At 39.6% G+C, this 15382-nt stretch overlaps 1 protein-coding gene across 2 annotated transcripts in view; it reads left to right on the top strand.

The window, feature by feature from the left end:
* Nucleotides 1–6087: 6087 nt before the first annotated feature.
* LOC133547492 (zinc finger protein OZF-like) overlaps nt 6088–15382 on the top strand; it is a 33079-nt gene continuing 23784 nt past the window's right edge. For both annotated transcript variants that reach the window (XM_061893181.1, XM_061893180.1), the window contains exons 1-2: nt 6088–6509; nt 14643–14861. In XM_061893181.1, the coding sequence (XP_061749165.1) occupies nt 6407–6509; nt 14643–14861 (322 nt within the window). In that variant the 5' untranslated portion in view covers nt 6088–6406. The remainder of the gene's footprint in view (nt 6510–14642; nt 14862–15382) is intronic.

The raw sequence follows: 15382 nt of genomic DNA, 5'->3' as shown, positions 1-15382 counted from the left end.
ATATATATATATATAAAAATATATATATATATATATATATATATATATATATATTCATATATATATACATATATATATATATATATATATATATATATATATATATATATATATATATATATATAAATTAAATAAATACTTGAATTTCAGTGTTCATTTATTTACACATTTACACACACATAACACTCATCTACTCATTGTTGAGTTAAGGGTTAAATTGTCCATCCTTTTTCTAACTATATGCATGACAGAAGATGGCAGTATTGTCCTGTTTAAGAGTTTCACAACATTGCTGTTTGGCAGACGAACTGCTTTACGGTAGACGAAAACGGACTGCTGTTGTTGTGTGTTGTTTTACCGCGCTGGGAGGAGGTTAATGAAACTGCCTAACAATAAACCCACATAAGAAACCAAGAACTCGCCCTCGATCATTTTACAGTTATAACATAATTGGGCAGACACGCTCTTTATACACGTCACTCAGGTCCGCATGGAGCTGGAGGGGGCGTGGCCTCCAGTTCGCTGAATTTCGGGAGTCTCCCGGAAAATCCGGGAGTGTTGGTAAGTATGATCTGTGTCCACCTGTTTTTCCATCTCTGCAGGTGGTGACTGATTTTCAATCATTTCTGACAGTTCAGCCTGTGAGGGTTCAATAAATCAATGTTTATTTATATAGCCCCAAATCACAAATGTCTCAAAGGACTGCACAAATCATTACGACTACAACATCCTCAGAAGAACCCACAAAAGGGCAAGGAAAACTCACACCCAGTGGGCAGGGAGAATTCACATCCAGTGGGACGCCAGTGACAATGATGACTATGAGAAACCTTGGAGAGGACCTCAGATGTGGGCAACCCCCCCTCTCTAGGGGACCGGAAGCAATGGATGTCGAGCGGGTCTAACATGATACTGTGAAAGTTCAATCCATACTGGCTCCAACACAGCCGAGAGAGTTCAGTTCAAGCGGATCCAAGACAGCAGCGAGAGTCCCGTCCACAGGAAACCATCTCAAGCGGATCAGCAGCGTAGAGGTGTCCCCAACAGATACAGGCGAGCGGTCCATCCTGGGTCCCGACGAGCGGTCCATCCTGGGTCTCGACTCTGGACAGCCAGTACTTCATCCATGGTCATCGGACCGGACCCCCTCCACAAGGGAGGGGGGGACATAGGAGAAAGAAAAGAAGCGGCAAATCAACTGGTCTAAAAAGGAGGTCTATTTAAAGGCTAGAGTATACAGATGAGTTTTAAGGTGAGACTTAAATGCTTCTACTGAGGTAGCATCTCGAACTGTTACCGGGAGGGCATTCCAGAGTACTGGAGCCCGAACGGAAAACGCTCTATAGCCCGCAGACTTTTTTTGGGCTCTAGGAATCACTAATAAGCCGGAGTCTTTTGAAGGCAGATTTCTTGCCGGGACATACGGTACAATACAATCGGCAAGATAGGCTGGAGCTAGACCGTGTAGTATTTTATACGTAAGTAGTAAAACCTTAAAGTCACATCTTAAGTGCACAGGAAGCCAGTGCAGGTGAGCCAGTATAGGTATATATGTATGTATATATGTATATAAAGGTATATACAGTACAGGCGTAATGTGATCAAACTTTCTTGTTCTTGCCAAAAGTCTAGCAGCCGCATTTTGTACCAACTGTAATCTTTTAATGCTAGACATGGGGAGACCCGAAAATAATACGTTACAGTAATCGAGACGAGACGTAACAAACGCATGGATAATGATCTCGGCGTCTTTAGTGGACAAAATGGAGCGAATTTTAGCGATATTACGGAGATGAAAGAAGGCCGTTTTAGTAACGCTTTTAATGTGTGACTCAAAGGAGAGAGTTGGGTCGAAGATAATACCCAGATTTTTTACAGAGTCACCTTGTTTTATTATTTGGTTGTCAAATGTTAAAGTTGTATTATTAAATAGAGGTCGGTGTCTAGCAGGACCGATAATCAGCATTTCCGTTTTTTTGGCATTAAGTTGCAAAAAGTTAGCGGACATCCATTGTTTAATTTCATTAAGACACGCTTCCAACTGACTACAGTCCGGCGTGTTGGTCAGCTTTAGGGGCATGTAGAGTTGGGTGTCATCAGCATAACAGTGAAAGCTAATACCGTATTTGCGTATGACGTCACCCAGCGGCAGCATGTAGATGCTGAAGAGTACAGGGCCAAGGACCGAACCCTGGGGAACTCCACACGTTACCTTAACATAGTCCGAGGTCACACTGTTATGGGAGACGCACTGCATCCTATCAGTAAGATAAGAGTTAAACCATGACAGGGCTGAGTCTGACATACCAATTCGTGTTTTGATAAGCTCTAATAAAATATTATGATCGACGGTATCGAAAGCAGCGCTAAGATCGAGGAGCAGCAACATAGATGACGCTTCAGAGTCCATCGTTAGCAATAGATCATTAGTCAATTTTGCGAGGGCTGTCTCAGTCGAGTGATTTGCCCTGAAACCGGATTGAAAGGTTTCACATAGATTGTTAAACGCTAAGTGTTCATTTAGCTGCTCTGCAACAATTTTTTCGAGGATTTTCGAAATAAAGGGAAGGTGAGACACCGGTCGGTAGGTAACAATGAGGTCAGGATCGAGGTTAGGTCTTTTAAGGAGAGGATGAATAACCGCTTTTTTGAATGCTAGGGGAACAGTGCCCGAGGAAAGTGATAAGTTTATAATATTTAGCACTGATGGACCTAATAATACAAAAAGCTCCTTGATAAGTTTCCCAGGAAGTGGGTCAAGTAAACATGTTGTTTGTTTTATTCTATTTACACGTTGTAACAATCCTTCTAATGTTATTTCATCAAAACGAGAGAAACTATTTTGGATATTTGCAGTATCCGCCGTATATACAATCGTATCAGTGTTACTATAACCCCGTTGTAGCTGGGACGCATTGTCTTTAATCTCCTTTCTAATAAGTTCAATTTTCTTATTAAAGAACTTCATAAAGTCATCTGCCGAATGGGTGGAGCTACTGGAAGGAGTCCCTCGTTGGGTTAGCAATGCTACTGTACTAAACAAAAATTTTGGATCGTTTTTATTAATGCGGATGAGATTTGAGTAATAATTAGTTTTAGCTAAGGTAAGCATGCGTTTATAAGTTATTAAACTATCACTCCATGCTTGATGGTGCACCTCAAGTTTAGTCGTGCGCCATTTGCGTTCCAGCTTTCTACATAATAATTTCTGATCTCTAGTTTCTTCAGTAAACCATGGCGTACGCCTTTTTGGAGCCTTTTTTAACTTCAGCGGTGCTATACTATCAATGGTTTCGCGCAGGGCGTTGTTAAAGTTGTTAGTGAGGTTATCAATAGACCCCACATACTTTGGGAACGGTGCCATTACCGAGGGCAGTAGGTCCGCAAGAGTCGTCGTTGTGGCAGCATTAATGTTGCGGCTGCTATAGCAGTTATTATTATTATTAGTTTGACGAACATGCGTCTGAACTTCGAATTTTATAAGGTAATGATCGGACAATACTTTAGTATACGGGAGTATCGTAACTTTGGAAACGGTGATACCTCTGACAAGCACTAGGTCTATCGTATTACCGCTGCGATGCGTCGGTTCATTTATTATTTGTGTAAGACCACAGCTATCAATTATAGTCTGGAGCGCCACGCACGGTGGGTCCAATGGGGTATTCATATGGATATTAAAGTCCCCCATTATAATTATATTATCGGCGTGCGTCACTAGATCAGCAACAAACTCTGAGAATTCACTAATAAAGTCCGAATAGGGCCCTGGGGGGCGGTAGATAACGGCCAGGCACAGAGGCAGAGGTGTGGCAGACTTCATAGAAAGCACCTCAAACGATTTATATTTATTATTTAAGTTAGGACTAAAGTTAAAGTTTTCGTTGTATATTAGTCCATTTGACCTTTAATTGTATCACCCATTGAATGCGTTACTTTTGACTCCATTAACACATGATCATGCATTTCCAAAGCATTGTATTTTCCTTTCCCAGGATCCATGATTATGCACAACCCACAATTCAAAATCAGATCAAATATATGGAAACTTTGTTAATGTCACTCAAAACACCAAACATCAAAACCGCAATTATTCATTTGCATTTGTCCAAACCAAAACCTCACCCACGAATGGGCTTGCACAAGGAATCATAAAACACCACCTTGTATTTTAAATGTACCCACGAACGGGTTGCAATCATGCACAACATCTCCTGGAAAATACCCACTAACCACCAATGCATTGGATTTTTTGTTGCTGTCTTTGTGTGCACACACTGTTATATGGCCATATATTACATACCTTTACTTCATGCTGGCCTGTGACTTTGTTCTTGTCTTCAAAAGATTTTCTTCGAAAAGAGTTCCATATCTTTGAAAAGAGTACACAACTTCAAACAGCGCTGCTCAGCTGTCGCTCCAAAGTGATATCTGTTTGTCGAGACATTATGTATTTTGCATCTAAAGGTCGGAGGTTCTGATGATAGTGAAAGCTAAGAGATGAACAATGTCTCCCTCGTTCAGAATACGCAAATTCACACTTATTTAGTTAGTTCTCGAATAAAAATTTGAATTTTTGCCCCATTTGAGAAAAATCCCTCAGAGTATTTTACTATTTCTTTTTTTTTAGTTACTTAAGTGAAATGTTTTAAAAATAGAATGTGAGGTTACAGTGCACTTGACCTTAACATATATAATAATCATAGTTTGAGTTTGTGCCAAATTTGAGGAAAGTCTATCAAAGAATTCTTGAGATATGGCTTTAACAATGTGCTAAGTTAAGACAAAATAATAAAAACAAATATATAAAAAATACCCAAGACCTGCTGTCACATTGTTTTGTTCATGTAAACATTGTTTTATACCATATTGTGTACAGATTCTAAACTGTAATGCACTTTTTGGTGTATTTCCATTTTTCATCATTATTCGATATTTTGATTGTTGTCAGCCATTTTGGGCCAAAGTGTTCTTTATTTTATTTTATTTCTTTACTTCCTCTTACAACAAAGTATCAGCTGAAAATTTTAATGTATAAAACATTATTGTTAAGCAAAATGTACCATGTGTATGTTCAATTGTACAGGTTGCTATTCACTTACTTTGAAGCATTTTTTTTTCATTTGTTTTGTATGTTTCATGGTTTAAATTCAAATTAAAGTATACCAATGCTAAAATACCTGTATCAAATGTTAGGTATATGCATTAATGTCAATTTGTTAGAGAGAGTCTGTTTCCAGAATGAATGTAAATATATTTACAAGAAAAAAAAAGCTGCATAAGATTTTCGTTTTTTTGTCATTCCTATTTTTATACATTTATGGCTCTTAAAAAAACTGCCAGGATATTTTGCGGAGAACGTTTAACCTAATGTCCACAATGGCATTGTGTAGGCAAAAAAAGAGTAGTGCCCAGACGTGGGAACGAAAATCACTTTCTAGCCACTTTTTCCTGGTTCACCTTATGGCCTATAACTAAGAGTTTCCCGCTTGTCTCCAACCTTTCCCCCATGCATTCCTGAGAGTGTGTGCCTCACCGACACTCTGCTGTTAACAGGCGGCCTTTCTTCTTAAATACATTATTACATTGTAAAATAACAGACACTTTACTTTTGCTTGTCCTTACGTTTTGGACGCATGGCTGCAATGGTTGTGATCTCTCGGATGCAGAATTTTAGAATACAATAGAAAGTACTTTATTGATCCCTGGGGAAATTCAGCACCACAGTTCGCTCACAATAGGCAATAATAATTTACACCAGTAAAACCAGCGAACCAGTAATTACAGTCTGCAAATTGTGTTGTTGTTGAATGATATTTATCAGATTTAAAGTCAAATACAGTTGATATACTTGTCTGTCTATCTGTGTTGGCCCTGCGATGAGGTGGCGACCTGTCCAGGGTGTACGCCGCCTTCCGCCTGAATGCAGCTGAGATAGGCTCCAGCACACCCCGCCATCCCTAAAGGGACACACAGTCGATAAAGGGATGGATGGATCATTGGTGGCCGTGATTTTTTGTGTAGACACCATGAAAACATACATTTAGAATGAATCGTTCATGACTTGCCCATCACGATGACTCGTTGGCCCCGCCCCTAAGTGACGCATGCGTGGAGGATATGTTCTTCGCAGCAAAGTCCTCCTTTACTCCACACACGCTTCTAAGCCTCGGCACATCTACTAACTACACTTTATTCATCCTCCGTGTCAGCATCAACTCCACTCGTCTCACTCTACTTTGGAGATTATTAGGCCCGCTTAGATTGCTCCTTGTTTGAGCGCGCTAGTTAGCTTAGCATGCTAGTTAGCTTAGCTTGTTAGCCGCTAACAAAGAGACGCGGATTTGATCAACACATCGCTTAGTTAAGATCAAGTGTGAGTGTAAAGTGTTGTGATTGTGTGGAAATGTGTGAAAGAACCATAGCAGAGTACGAGGAGGAACTTTGTCCAACTAAAGAGGAGAAGGAGCGACCACATCAAAAACCTCAAGTTGTGTTACACAGTACAGGTTTGTTTACTTCTTACTCTCACATCTTTACTAACTTTATATTTCATCATTAACATGACGTGTTTGATTAATAATTTATCAATAGGTGTACTCAGACACATGATTGTTATTGTGTTATTAATGTGATTATCAGACAGCAGTCATTTCCATTAGATAATGTTCAAATATAGGTGATTTGGCACACTTATAATTAAAAAAACAAAAATAATGTTGTTTTTCATCAGATATGTACTAGTATTGTATATGTGGATGGGGGCCCTGCTTTGGAAATAATGTGTACCCCTTTCAGAGATCACATTTAGTTCCACTTCAAACATTCACATGTTGCACAATGAGATGAGATGGTATAACGTGAACAGTTCTGGAACTTTCTAACTCGGGGGAAAGAACGGGATCTCGTTGGAAGTGCGATGTATGAGCAGACGCCGTTTGGGTATAACAAAATGGTGTCTGCCAATTTAGTTTACAACTTCACTACATCAGTAGTTGTCAAACTTTTTTCACCAAGTACCAACTCAGAAAATACTTGGATTTCCAAATACCACCATCATGAACAGCAATAAAGTACAGTAGCATAGTAGGCCTTAATTATTCATTAAAAACAAGGAAGACACATTATTTAACAAGTATATTTAATATTTTAGTTACTGTAACATTACACACAGTTTGAACAGTAACACAGTATTTGCATGTTGGAAAATAAAACAATGTACATAAAAAATGAAATAATATTTGGCGTACCATTAGGTGATACCCACGTACCACTAGTGGTACACGTACCACAGTTTTAGAATCCCTGCTCGATCGGTTCAAGGATACATGATCAATGCACGCGTGTGCGGTGACAAGGTCACTTCCATTTTATTTGTTTTACGTCAGTTATGTTCCTGCATGTTGTCACTACTATAGTTTTCTTTTTTGCAATCTTTATTTGAATAACAATTTCACATAAAAGATGACATGCTGATCATTTAAAAAATTACAGAGCTCCTAAAGGGACATAGGTACAATGTTTTTGACATATGTATCTTGTGCGCACCAGAAACTATGATGCAGCTTCCTCAGTTGACCTCTGACCTGGTCCACAGAGATGACTAATGTTTGCGTAGAGGTGGTGGAGGAGGAGGAGGAGGAGGAGGGGGTTGCAACCATGGCTGGGGGGGAGAAGAACGGGGAGTGGATGCAATGAGGAGTGGGGGGTGGGGAGAACAGTACTGGTTAAACCGGTTGAAGAAGGTATTCATCTCATTGGCCCTCTCTATTGTCCCCCCTACTGCTCTGGTCTTTGTCTTGTGGCCTGTGATGGTTTTCACACCTTCCCAGACCTCCCTCATGTTGTTCTGCTCCAGCTTCTTCCTGTAGCTGTCCTTAGCCTTCTTTACGTGTCCTCTCACCTCCCGCTGTGCTGCTCTCATTGCCTCCCTGTCTCCACTCCAGAAGGCAGCTTTCTTCTTGTTGAGCACAGCTTGAACCTCCTGTGTTACCCAGAGTTTGTCATTAGGGTAGCACTGAACAGTCTTAGCAGGGCAGGCCACGTCTGGCAGAAGTTGAGGTAATCCGTAGGACAGTGAGTCAGACCATCAATGTCCTCACCATGTGGAAACTGTGTACCATTTGTCTGTCACAGAATGACATCACACTAAGATGTTCAGTGACAGTTTTCTTTAGCTATTTAGCATTTTTGTTCAGTATCAATCAATCAATCAATCAATGTTATTTATACAGCCCTAAATCACAAGTGTCTCAAAGGGCAAAAAAAAAGGCAGTAAACATCTTCCAAACAAAGTGTTTGCGAGTGAAATTTTCTGAAATGTGTAGGTATATTCTTGCTATCGTTTATATTTTCATAATGTATAATATTGTGTTTTAGAGAAATGCTTTTACATTCTTGTCAGGTTCAAACACCGATGACATCTATTTGACAAGACAAGAAGCAAAGAAATCAAACAGAGACAGGATTCAATTTAGCGCATGAGGAGAAACGTCTGGGCTGCAACTTTGTACAGTTTTCCACCACGCTTTGACGAGGGAGTTCCACGCTTCCTCTTTTATTTGGGCCTTTTCTGATTACATAGCTGCAGCTGTTTTTAAAGGGATGGGGGGGGGGGTCGTAAGCAGCTTTTGCACTCGGTCGTAAACAGTTTAAAGAAATGGTCTGCTTTGTAGATCTCAGGTTAGGAAAAGGTCTTCCTGTGGCTGTCAATAGATCAAAGAAACCGACACCGCCATGTTGCATCCCATCGCAGACAGTGGAGTTTTACAAGCCTTTTGTTTGATAAGATGAAAGACAGCTTTGGTCTTCTCGCAGGGGACCTGAACTCAATGGAACACAAAGTTTTTTCATAACTTCCATCCATCCATTTTCTACCGCTTATTCCCTTTTGGGGTCGCGGGGGGCGCTGAACTTATATACAATTATTCTGAAAATTTTGTTATTATTGTTAATATCATATGGAATCAATTATTGGTCGCAGTAAAGTGGCAAATTGGGTACTTTTTAGCTCTAAAAAGGGTATTTCAACAAGTAAACAGTACAGTAGGTACTTGATTTTGATAGATGTAATGCTCATAATGCTCATAGGGACTGCGTGGCGTAGTGGGAGAGTGGCCGTGCGCAACCCGAGGGTCCCTGGTTCAATCCCCACCTAGTACCATCTTCGTCACGTCCGTTGTGTCCTGAACAAGACACTTCACCCTTGCTCCTGATGGGTGCTGGTTGGCGTCTTGCATGGCAGCTCCCTCCATCAGTGTGTGAATGTGTGTGTGAATAGGTAAATGTGGAAATAGTGTCAAAGCGCTTTGAGTACCTTGAAGGTAGAAAAGCGCTATACAAGAACAGCCCATTTATTTTATCATAAGGGTATACTAGTAAACTATGCAGAGATGAGATTTGTCAGTATCAAAATATTACTTGAAATCAAATTTTGGCAGCAGCAGAGTGGTTGTTTCGGTATATTTTAGCTTTGTGAAGGGTATTTCTACAAGTATACAGTACAGTAGGTACTTCCATCCATTCATCTTCTTCCGCTTATCCGAGGTCGGGTCGCGGGGGCAGCAGCCTAAGCAGGGAAGCCCAGACTTCCTTCTCCCCAGCCACTTCGTCTAGCTCTTCCTGAGGGATCCCGAGGCGTTCCCAGGCCAGCCGGGAGACATAGTCTTCCCAACGTGTTCTGGGTCTTCCCCGTGGCCTCCTACCGGTTTTGGACGTGCCCTAAACACCTCCCTCGGGAGGCGTTCAGGTGGCATCCTGACCAGATGCCCGAACCACCTCATCTGGCTCCTCTCCATGTGGAGGAGCAGCGGCTTTACTTTGAGTTCCTCCCGGATGGCAGAGCTTCTCACCCTATCTCAGTAGGTACTTGATTTGTATGTATATATATATATATATATATATATATATATATATATATATATATATATATATATATATATAATGCTCATAAGAGTATTCTAGTAAAATAAGCAGAGATGAGATGTGTCTATATCAAACTATTATTTAAAATACATTTTTGGCAGCAACAAAGTGGCCATTTGGGTAGATATTTGCTCTAAAAATAGTATTTCAACAAGTAAACAGTACAGTAGGTAGTTGATATTGATATATGTAATGGTCATAAGGGCATTCTAGTAAAATGCGTGTGTGTAAATATGCGATGTGTAAATATCAAAATATTACATCAGATCACTTTTTGATTGAAGATTCAAGATTGTTTATTGTCATATGCACAGTTAAACACACAGTTTGCCGTACAATGAAAATCTTACTTTGCTAGTCCACAAGTCACACGGTACTTAGCTAAAAATAAAAATGTATATACAAGGCACAGTAAGTAACATAACATTATTGCACATTCTGATTGACAGTCAACAGTTAATATGGAGGTGACCTTGGGTCACAGCAGCAGTTAAAGTGTCTTTAGTGATCAAAGGTGAAACGTGTCTACAGTGATGGTTCACAGTTCGGGGGTGGTCATTGTAGCTGTCTTTTGTTCAAAAAGACAAAAGTAAAGACGGGGGGTTGGGGGGGAGCTGGCATTCAAAAGTTAGCATTCACAAGCCTGATGGCCTGTGGGTAAAAACTGTTTGTCAGTCTCGTAGTCCTGGATTTCAGGCTCCTATATGGTCTGCCTGATGGTAGGAGGCTGAAGAGACTGTGTACTGTCCTTGATGATGTTGTGTGCTCTCCTGGTGGCCCTGGTAGACTACATGTCCTGTAGTGAGGGGAAGGCTGCTCCTGATATGTACTGAGCAGTTTTAATCACTCGCTGGAGTGCCTTCCTGTCCTTAGCAGTGCAGTTTCCATACCAGACCGTGATTGAGCTGGTAAGGACACTCTCAACCGTACTTTTATAGAAGTCGCTGAGAATTTTTGGTGGCATGCCAAATTTTCTCAGCTTTCTTAGGAAGTACAGTCGCTGCTGGCCTTTCTTTATTATTTGTTGGGTGTTGTGATCCCAGGTGAGGTCCTCGCTGATGTGAGTCCCGAGGAATTTAAAGGTTTTCACCCTGTCCACCTTTGTCCCCCCTATGTACAGAGGTGTGTACTGTGCACTCCTTCTCCGTGGGTCAATAATCATCTCCTTGGTCTTGTCTGTGTTCAAGGAGAGATTATTATCCTGACACCAGGCCACCAGTTCCGCTACTTCCCTTCTGTACACTGCCTCAGATCCCCCGGTGATCAGTCCGACGACCGTAGTATCATCTGCTAACTTGATGATAGTGGTGTTGTTCTGGGAGGCCACACAGTCGTGTGTGAAGAGGGTGTACAATAGGGGGCTCAGCACGCAGCCTTGGGGGGTCCCAATGCTTAGAACCTTTGTTCCTGATGTCTGGTTGCCGATACTGACTGACTGGGGCCGGTTTGTGAGAAAGTTCAGGACCCAGTCACAGAGAGTTGGTGTCAGACCAACAGTGAGGAGTTTAGCAGTGAGTTTTTGTGGGATGACCGTGTTAAAAGCAGAGCTGTAGTCGATGAATAATAGCCTGGCATAGGTGTCCTTGCCCTCTACGTGGGTGAGGGTGGTGTGGATGACAGGGTTGACTGCAACCTCAGTGGACCGATTCTGCCGGTAGGCAAACTGTAGAGCAGGGGTCACCAACGCGGTGCCCACGGGCACCAGGTTGCCTGTTAGGACCAGATGAGTCGCCCGCTGGCCTTTTCGAAAAATAGCTCAAATAGCAGCACTTACCAGTGAGCTGCCTCTATTCTTTAAATTGTATTTATTTACTAGCAAGCTGGTCTCGCTTTGCTTGACCTTTTTAATTCTAAGAGAGACAAAACTCAAACAGAATTTGAAAATCCAAGAAAATATTTTAAAGACTTGGTATTCACTTGTTTAAATACATTCATTTATTTTTTTTACTTTGCTTCTTATAACTCTCAGAAAGACAATTTTTTGAGAAAATATACAACCTTAAAATTGATTTTAGGATTTTTAAACACATTCACCTTTTTACCTTTTCAATACCTTCCTCTTCCATCCATCCATCCATTTTCTACCGCTTATTCCCTTTCGGGGTCGCGGGGGGCGCTGGCGCCTATCTCAGCTACAATCGGGCGGAAGGCGGTTTCTTTCCTGTAAATTTAAATCAATGTTCAAGTATTTTTTTATTTTTATTGTAAGGAATAATAAATACATTTTAATATAATTCTTCATTTTAGCTTCTGTTTTTTCGACAAAGTATATTAGTGAAATATTTCTTCAAACTTATTATGATTAAAATTCAAAGAAATTATTCTGGCAAATCTACAAAATCTGTAGAATCAAATTTAAATCTTATTTCAAAGTATTTTGAATTACTTTTAAAATTTTTGTTATGGAAGATTTAGAAGAAATAATGATTTGTCTTTGTTAGAAATATCGCTTGGTCCAATTTGTTATATATTCTAACAAAGTGCAGATTGGATTTTAACCTATTCAAAACATGTCATCAAAATTCAAAAATTAATATTAATCAGGAAAAATTACTAATGATGTTCCATAAATTATTTTTTTTAATTTTTTCAAAAAGATTCAAATTAGCTAGTTTTTCTCTTCATTTTTTTCGGTTGAATTTTGAATTTTAAAGATAAACTATTTTTAAAAATGTTATTTTAATTTTTTTCGTGTTTTCTCCTCTTTTAAACTGTTCAATTAAGTTTTTTTTTCATCATTTATTCTCTACAAAAAAAAAATTCCGTAAAAAGAAAAAACATTTACGACAAAATGACAGACAGAAATTGTGTTGGCCCTGCGATGAGGTGGCGACTTGTCCAGGGTGCAGCCCGCCTTCCGCCCGATTGTAGCTGAGATAAGCGCCAGCGCCCCCCGCAACCCCAAAAGGGAATAAGCGGTAGAAAATGGATGGATGGAAATACCCATTTTTTATATATATAGATTTATTTATTTAAGGTAATTTGAGCAAATTGGCTATTTCTGGCAATTTATTTAAGTATGTATCAAACTGGAAGCCCTTCGCATTGATCAGTACCCAAGAAGTAGCTCTTGGTTTCAAAAAGGTTGGTGACCCCTGCTGTAGAGGGTCCAGTGTGTCTGGGATGGTCTTCTTGATGTGTGACATGACTATCCTCTCGAAGCACTTCATCACTATTGGGGTGAGTTGTCTAGTATGTTTACTATTTTATTTAGGAAAAACTTTCAATAAGAATCATATGTTTAATGTACCCTAAGATTTTTTGTTAAAATAAAGCCAATAATGTACTTTTTTGTGGTCCCATTTATTTAGAGAAGTATTGAAAAGTATCGAAATACATTTTGGTATAGGTCCCGGTACTATAATATTGGTATCGGGACAACACTAGTAAGAACAGAATTCATTGGTTGATTCTTTGACCACCTTAGTAGTCATTTTTTCACTGGAGAGATTAGTCTCTACGATGCAACCAAGATAGGTAATCTCATTTTTGTTTGTTATTATATTGTCACCCACTTTGAGTGTGAAGTTATCTACTTTTCTGAGGATAGGAATTGACCCAAAGACCTGTGTACTTGCAAGTACCGAGGCAAGTCTTATTTCGGCAGTTTGTCATTGAAAGCCTTGCTAGTCTAGGTCTTGAGGATTCTAGCTTCTCTTGTTTTGTGGCCGTTAGCCTCGGTTCTGTTCTTCATGGGTACAGAAAATGATGGAATGATCACTTAAGCCTCATACAGTAGTTCCACTCGTGGTGATCTGAGACTGGTCAGAAGTAACAAGGAGGTCTATGAAGGTTTAAAAGGACTCACTCACCCTGGTAGTGTGCTTAATGAGCTAAGTGAGACAATGTTGGTGGCACAGTTTAGTGAAGGTTTTAAAAATGGGTGCATCCTTTCAGGACATATCAGTGTTCCAGTCCCCAAGAAGTAAACCTGTATCAACATGTTTACATAAAACTCACACAGTCACTAAATACATTTTATACTGTAAACAAATCTAATTAAAGTTATAATTTCACTTCCTAAATCTGACTTACAAGTATCAATAAGTGAACATAAACAATTATTTTCAATAACTAAAGTAGTCAAAACTTGAATTATTAAGGTGACTGACTTTCCTTCAGCGTGTCGTAGATGGTCTCCAATTCCTAAAGAGGAATTGTTGATGAAGATACTCCATAAAACAGCACATAGTAAAACGTGTTTTTGGTGAAAGTTCCTTTTGGCCCAGCCAACAAAATGACCACCAAAAAATATTTTGCATGATCACAAAAACATACCATGAATGTTATTGCAGTGATTTTGGAATTAGATTTTTTGAATTTCCAGGATATTTTAGTTATAGTAATAACTATGGCATTAAAATAATATGGTTAAGTTTACAGATAAAGTTTAGGTGTCATAGACCGTATACACAAAACAATATTTACCCACTTTACATCAGTGAAGTTAAGAGTGCTTCAATCAATGCTGCCTCGTACTTATAAAAACTTTTCAAATTGCCCCTCATTAAATTTCCAAGTCTGTTTTTGTACTCACTGTACCACTTTTGAATTAATTTTAGGAAAAAAGGAGGTATTTCCTGTGTTTTTATTGGTTGTTTTGCTACACACTTTTAACACAACACAGGAAAGAACACAAATAATGTCATTGTGTTAACAGTGTCAGTTCAAAACTATTTCTATTCTCTCTTTATCTTATTTACTTATTTACCCAACAGATGTCCAGCAGCCCCCTCACATAAAAAAGGAAGAGGAGGATCCACAGCCCCCCCACATGAAAGAGGAAGAGGAGGAAGTGTGGATGAGTCAGGAGGGAGAGTGTCCTGTAGGGCAGGAGGAGGCTGATGTCAGCAAGTTTCCACTGACTGTTGTCTCTGTGAAGACTGAAGAGCATGAAGACAAACCACCTGAGTCCTCACAGCTTCATCACAGTCCAAGTAAGCACAACATTTTATTCTCAGGGCATTCAATCCATCACAACTGGACTCTTCACTTTGTCTTACAAGACCTTTGTCCTCTCATCCAAGTAGGCTTCATCACTTCATGCTCATACATTTCAAGTCTTAAATCTAATCATTGGAATTTAGAGGGGAACTGCACTTTTTGGGGGATTTTTTCTATTTTTCACAATCATTATGAAAGACACAACGGTTGATATATTTACACAAAAAAAATCACATTCTAACTGGGCTGGGCGATATGGCCTTTTTTTAATATCTCAATATTTTTAGTCCACATCACGATACAGCATATATATGTGGATATTTTGCCTTAGCCTTGAATGAACACTTGATGCATATAATCACAGCAGTATGATGATTCTATGTGTCTACATTCAAACATTCTTCTTCATACTGCATTCATATATGCTACTTTTAAACTTTCATGCAGAGAGGGAAACCACAGCTAAGTCAAATTAGCAAAAGTGTATTTATTAAACAGTTATTAAGCAGTGGCA

The sequence above is a fragment of the Nerophis ophidion genome, unplaced genomic scaffold (assembly GCF_033978795.1).
Source record: "Nerophis ophidion isolate RoL-2023_Sa unplaced genomic scaffold, RoL_Noph_v1.0 HiC_scaffold_127, whole genome shotgun sequence".
In the NCBI taxonomy this organism is placed as follows: domain Eukaryota; kingdom Metazoa; phylum Chordata; class Actinopteri; order Syngnathiformes; family Syngnathidae; genus Nerophis; species Nerophis ophidion.
Note: the sequence above shows the minus strand (reverse complement) of the source record. Positions and strands in the feature narration are given on the sequence as shown.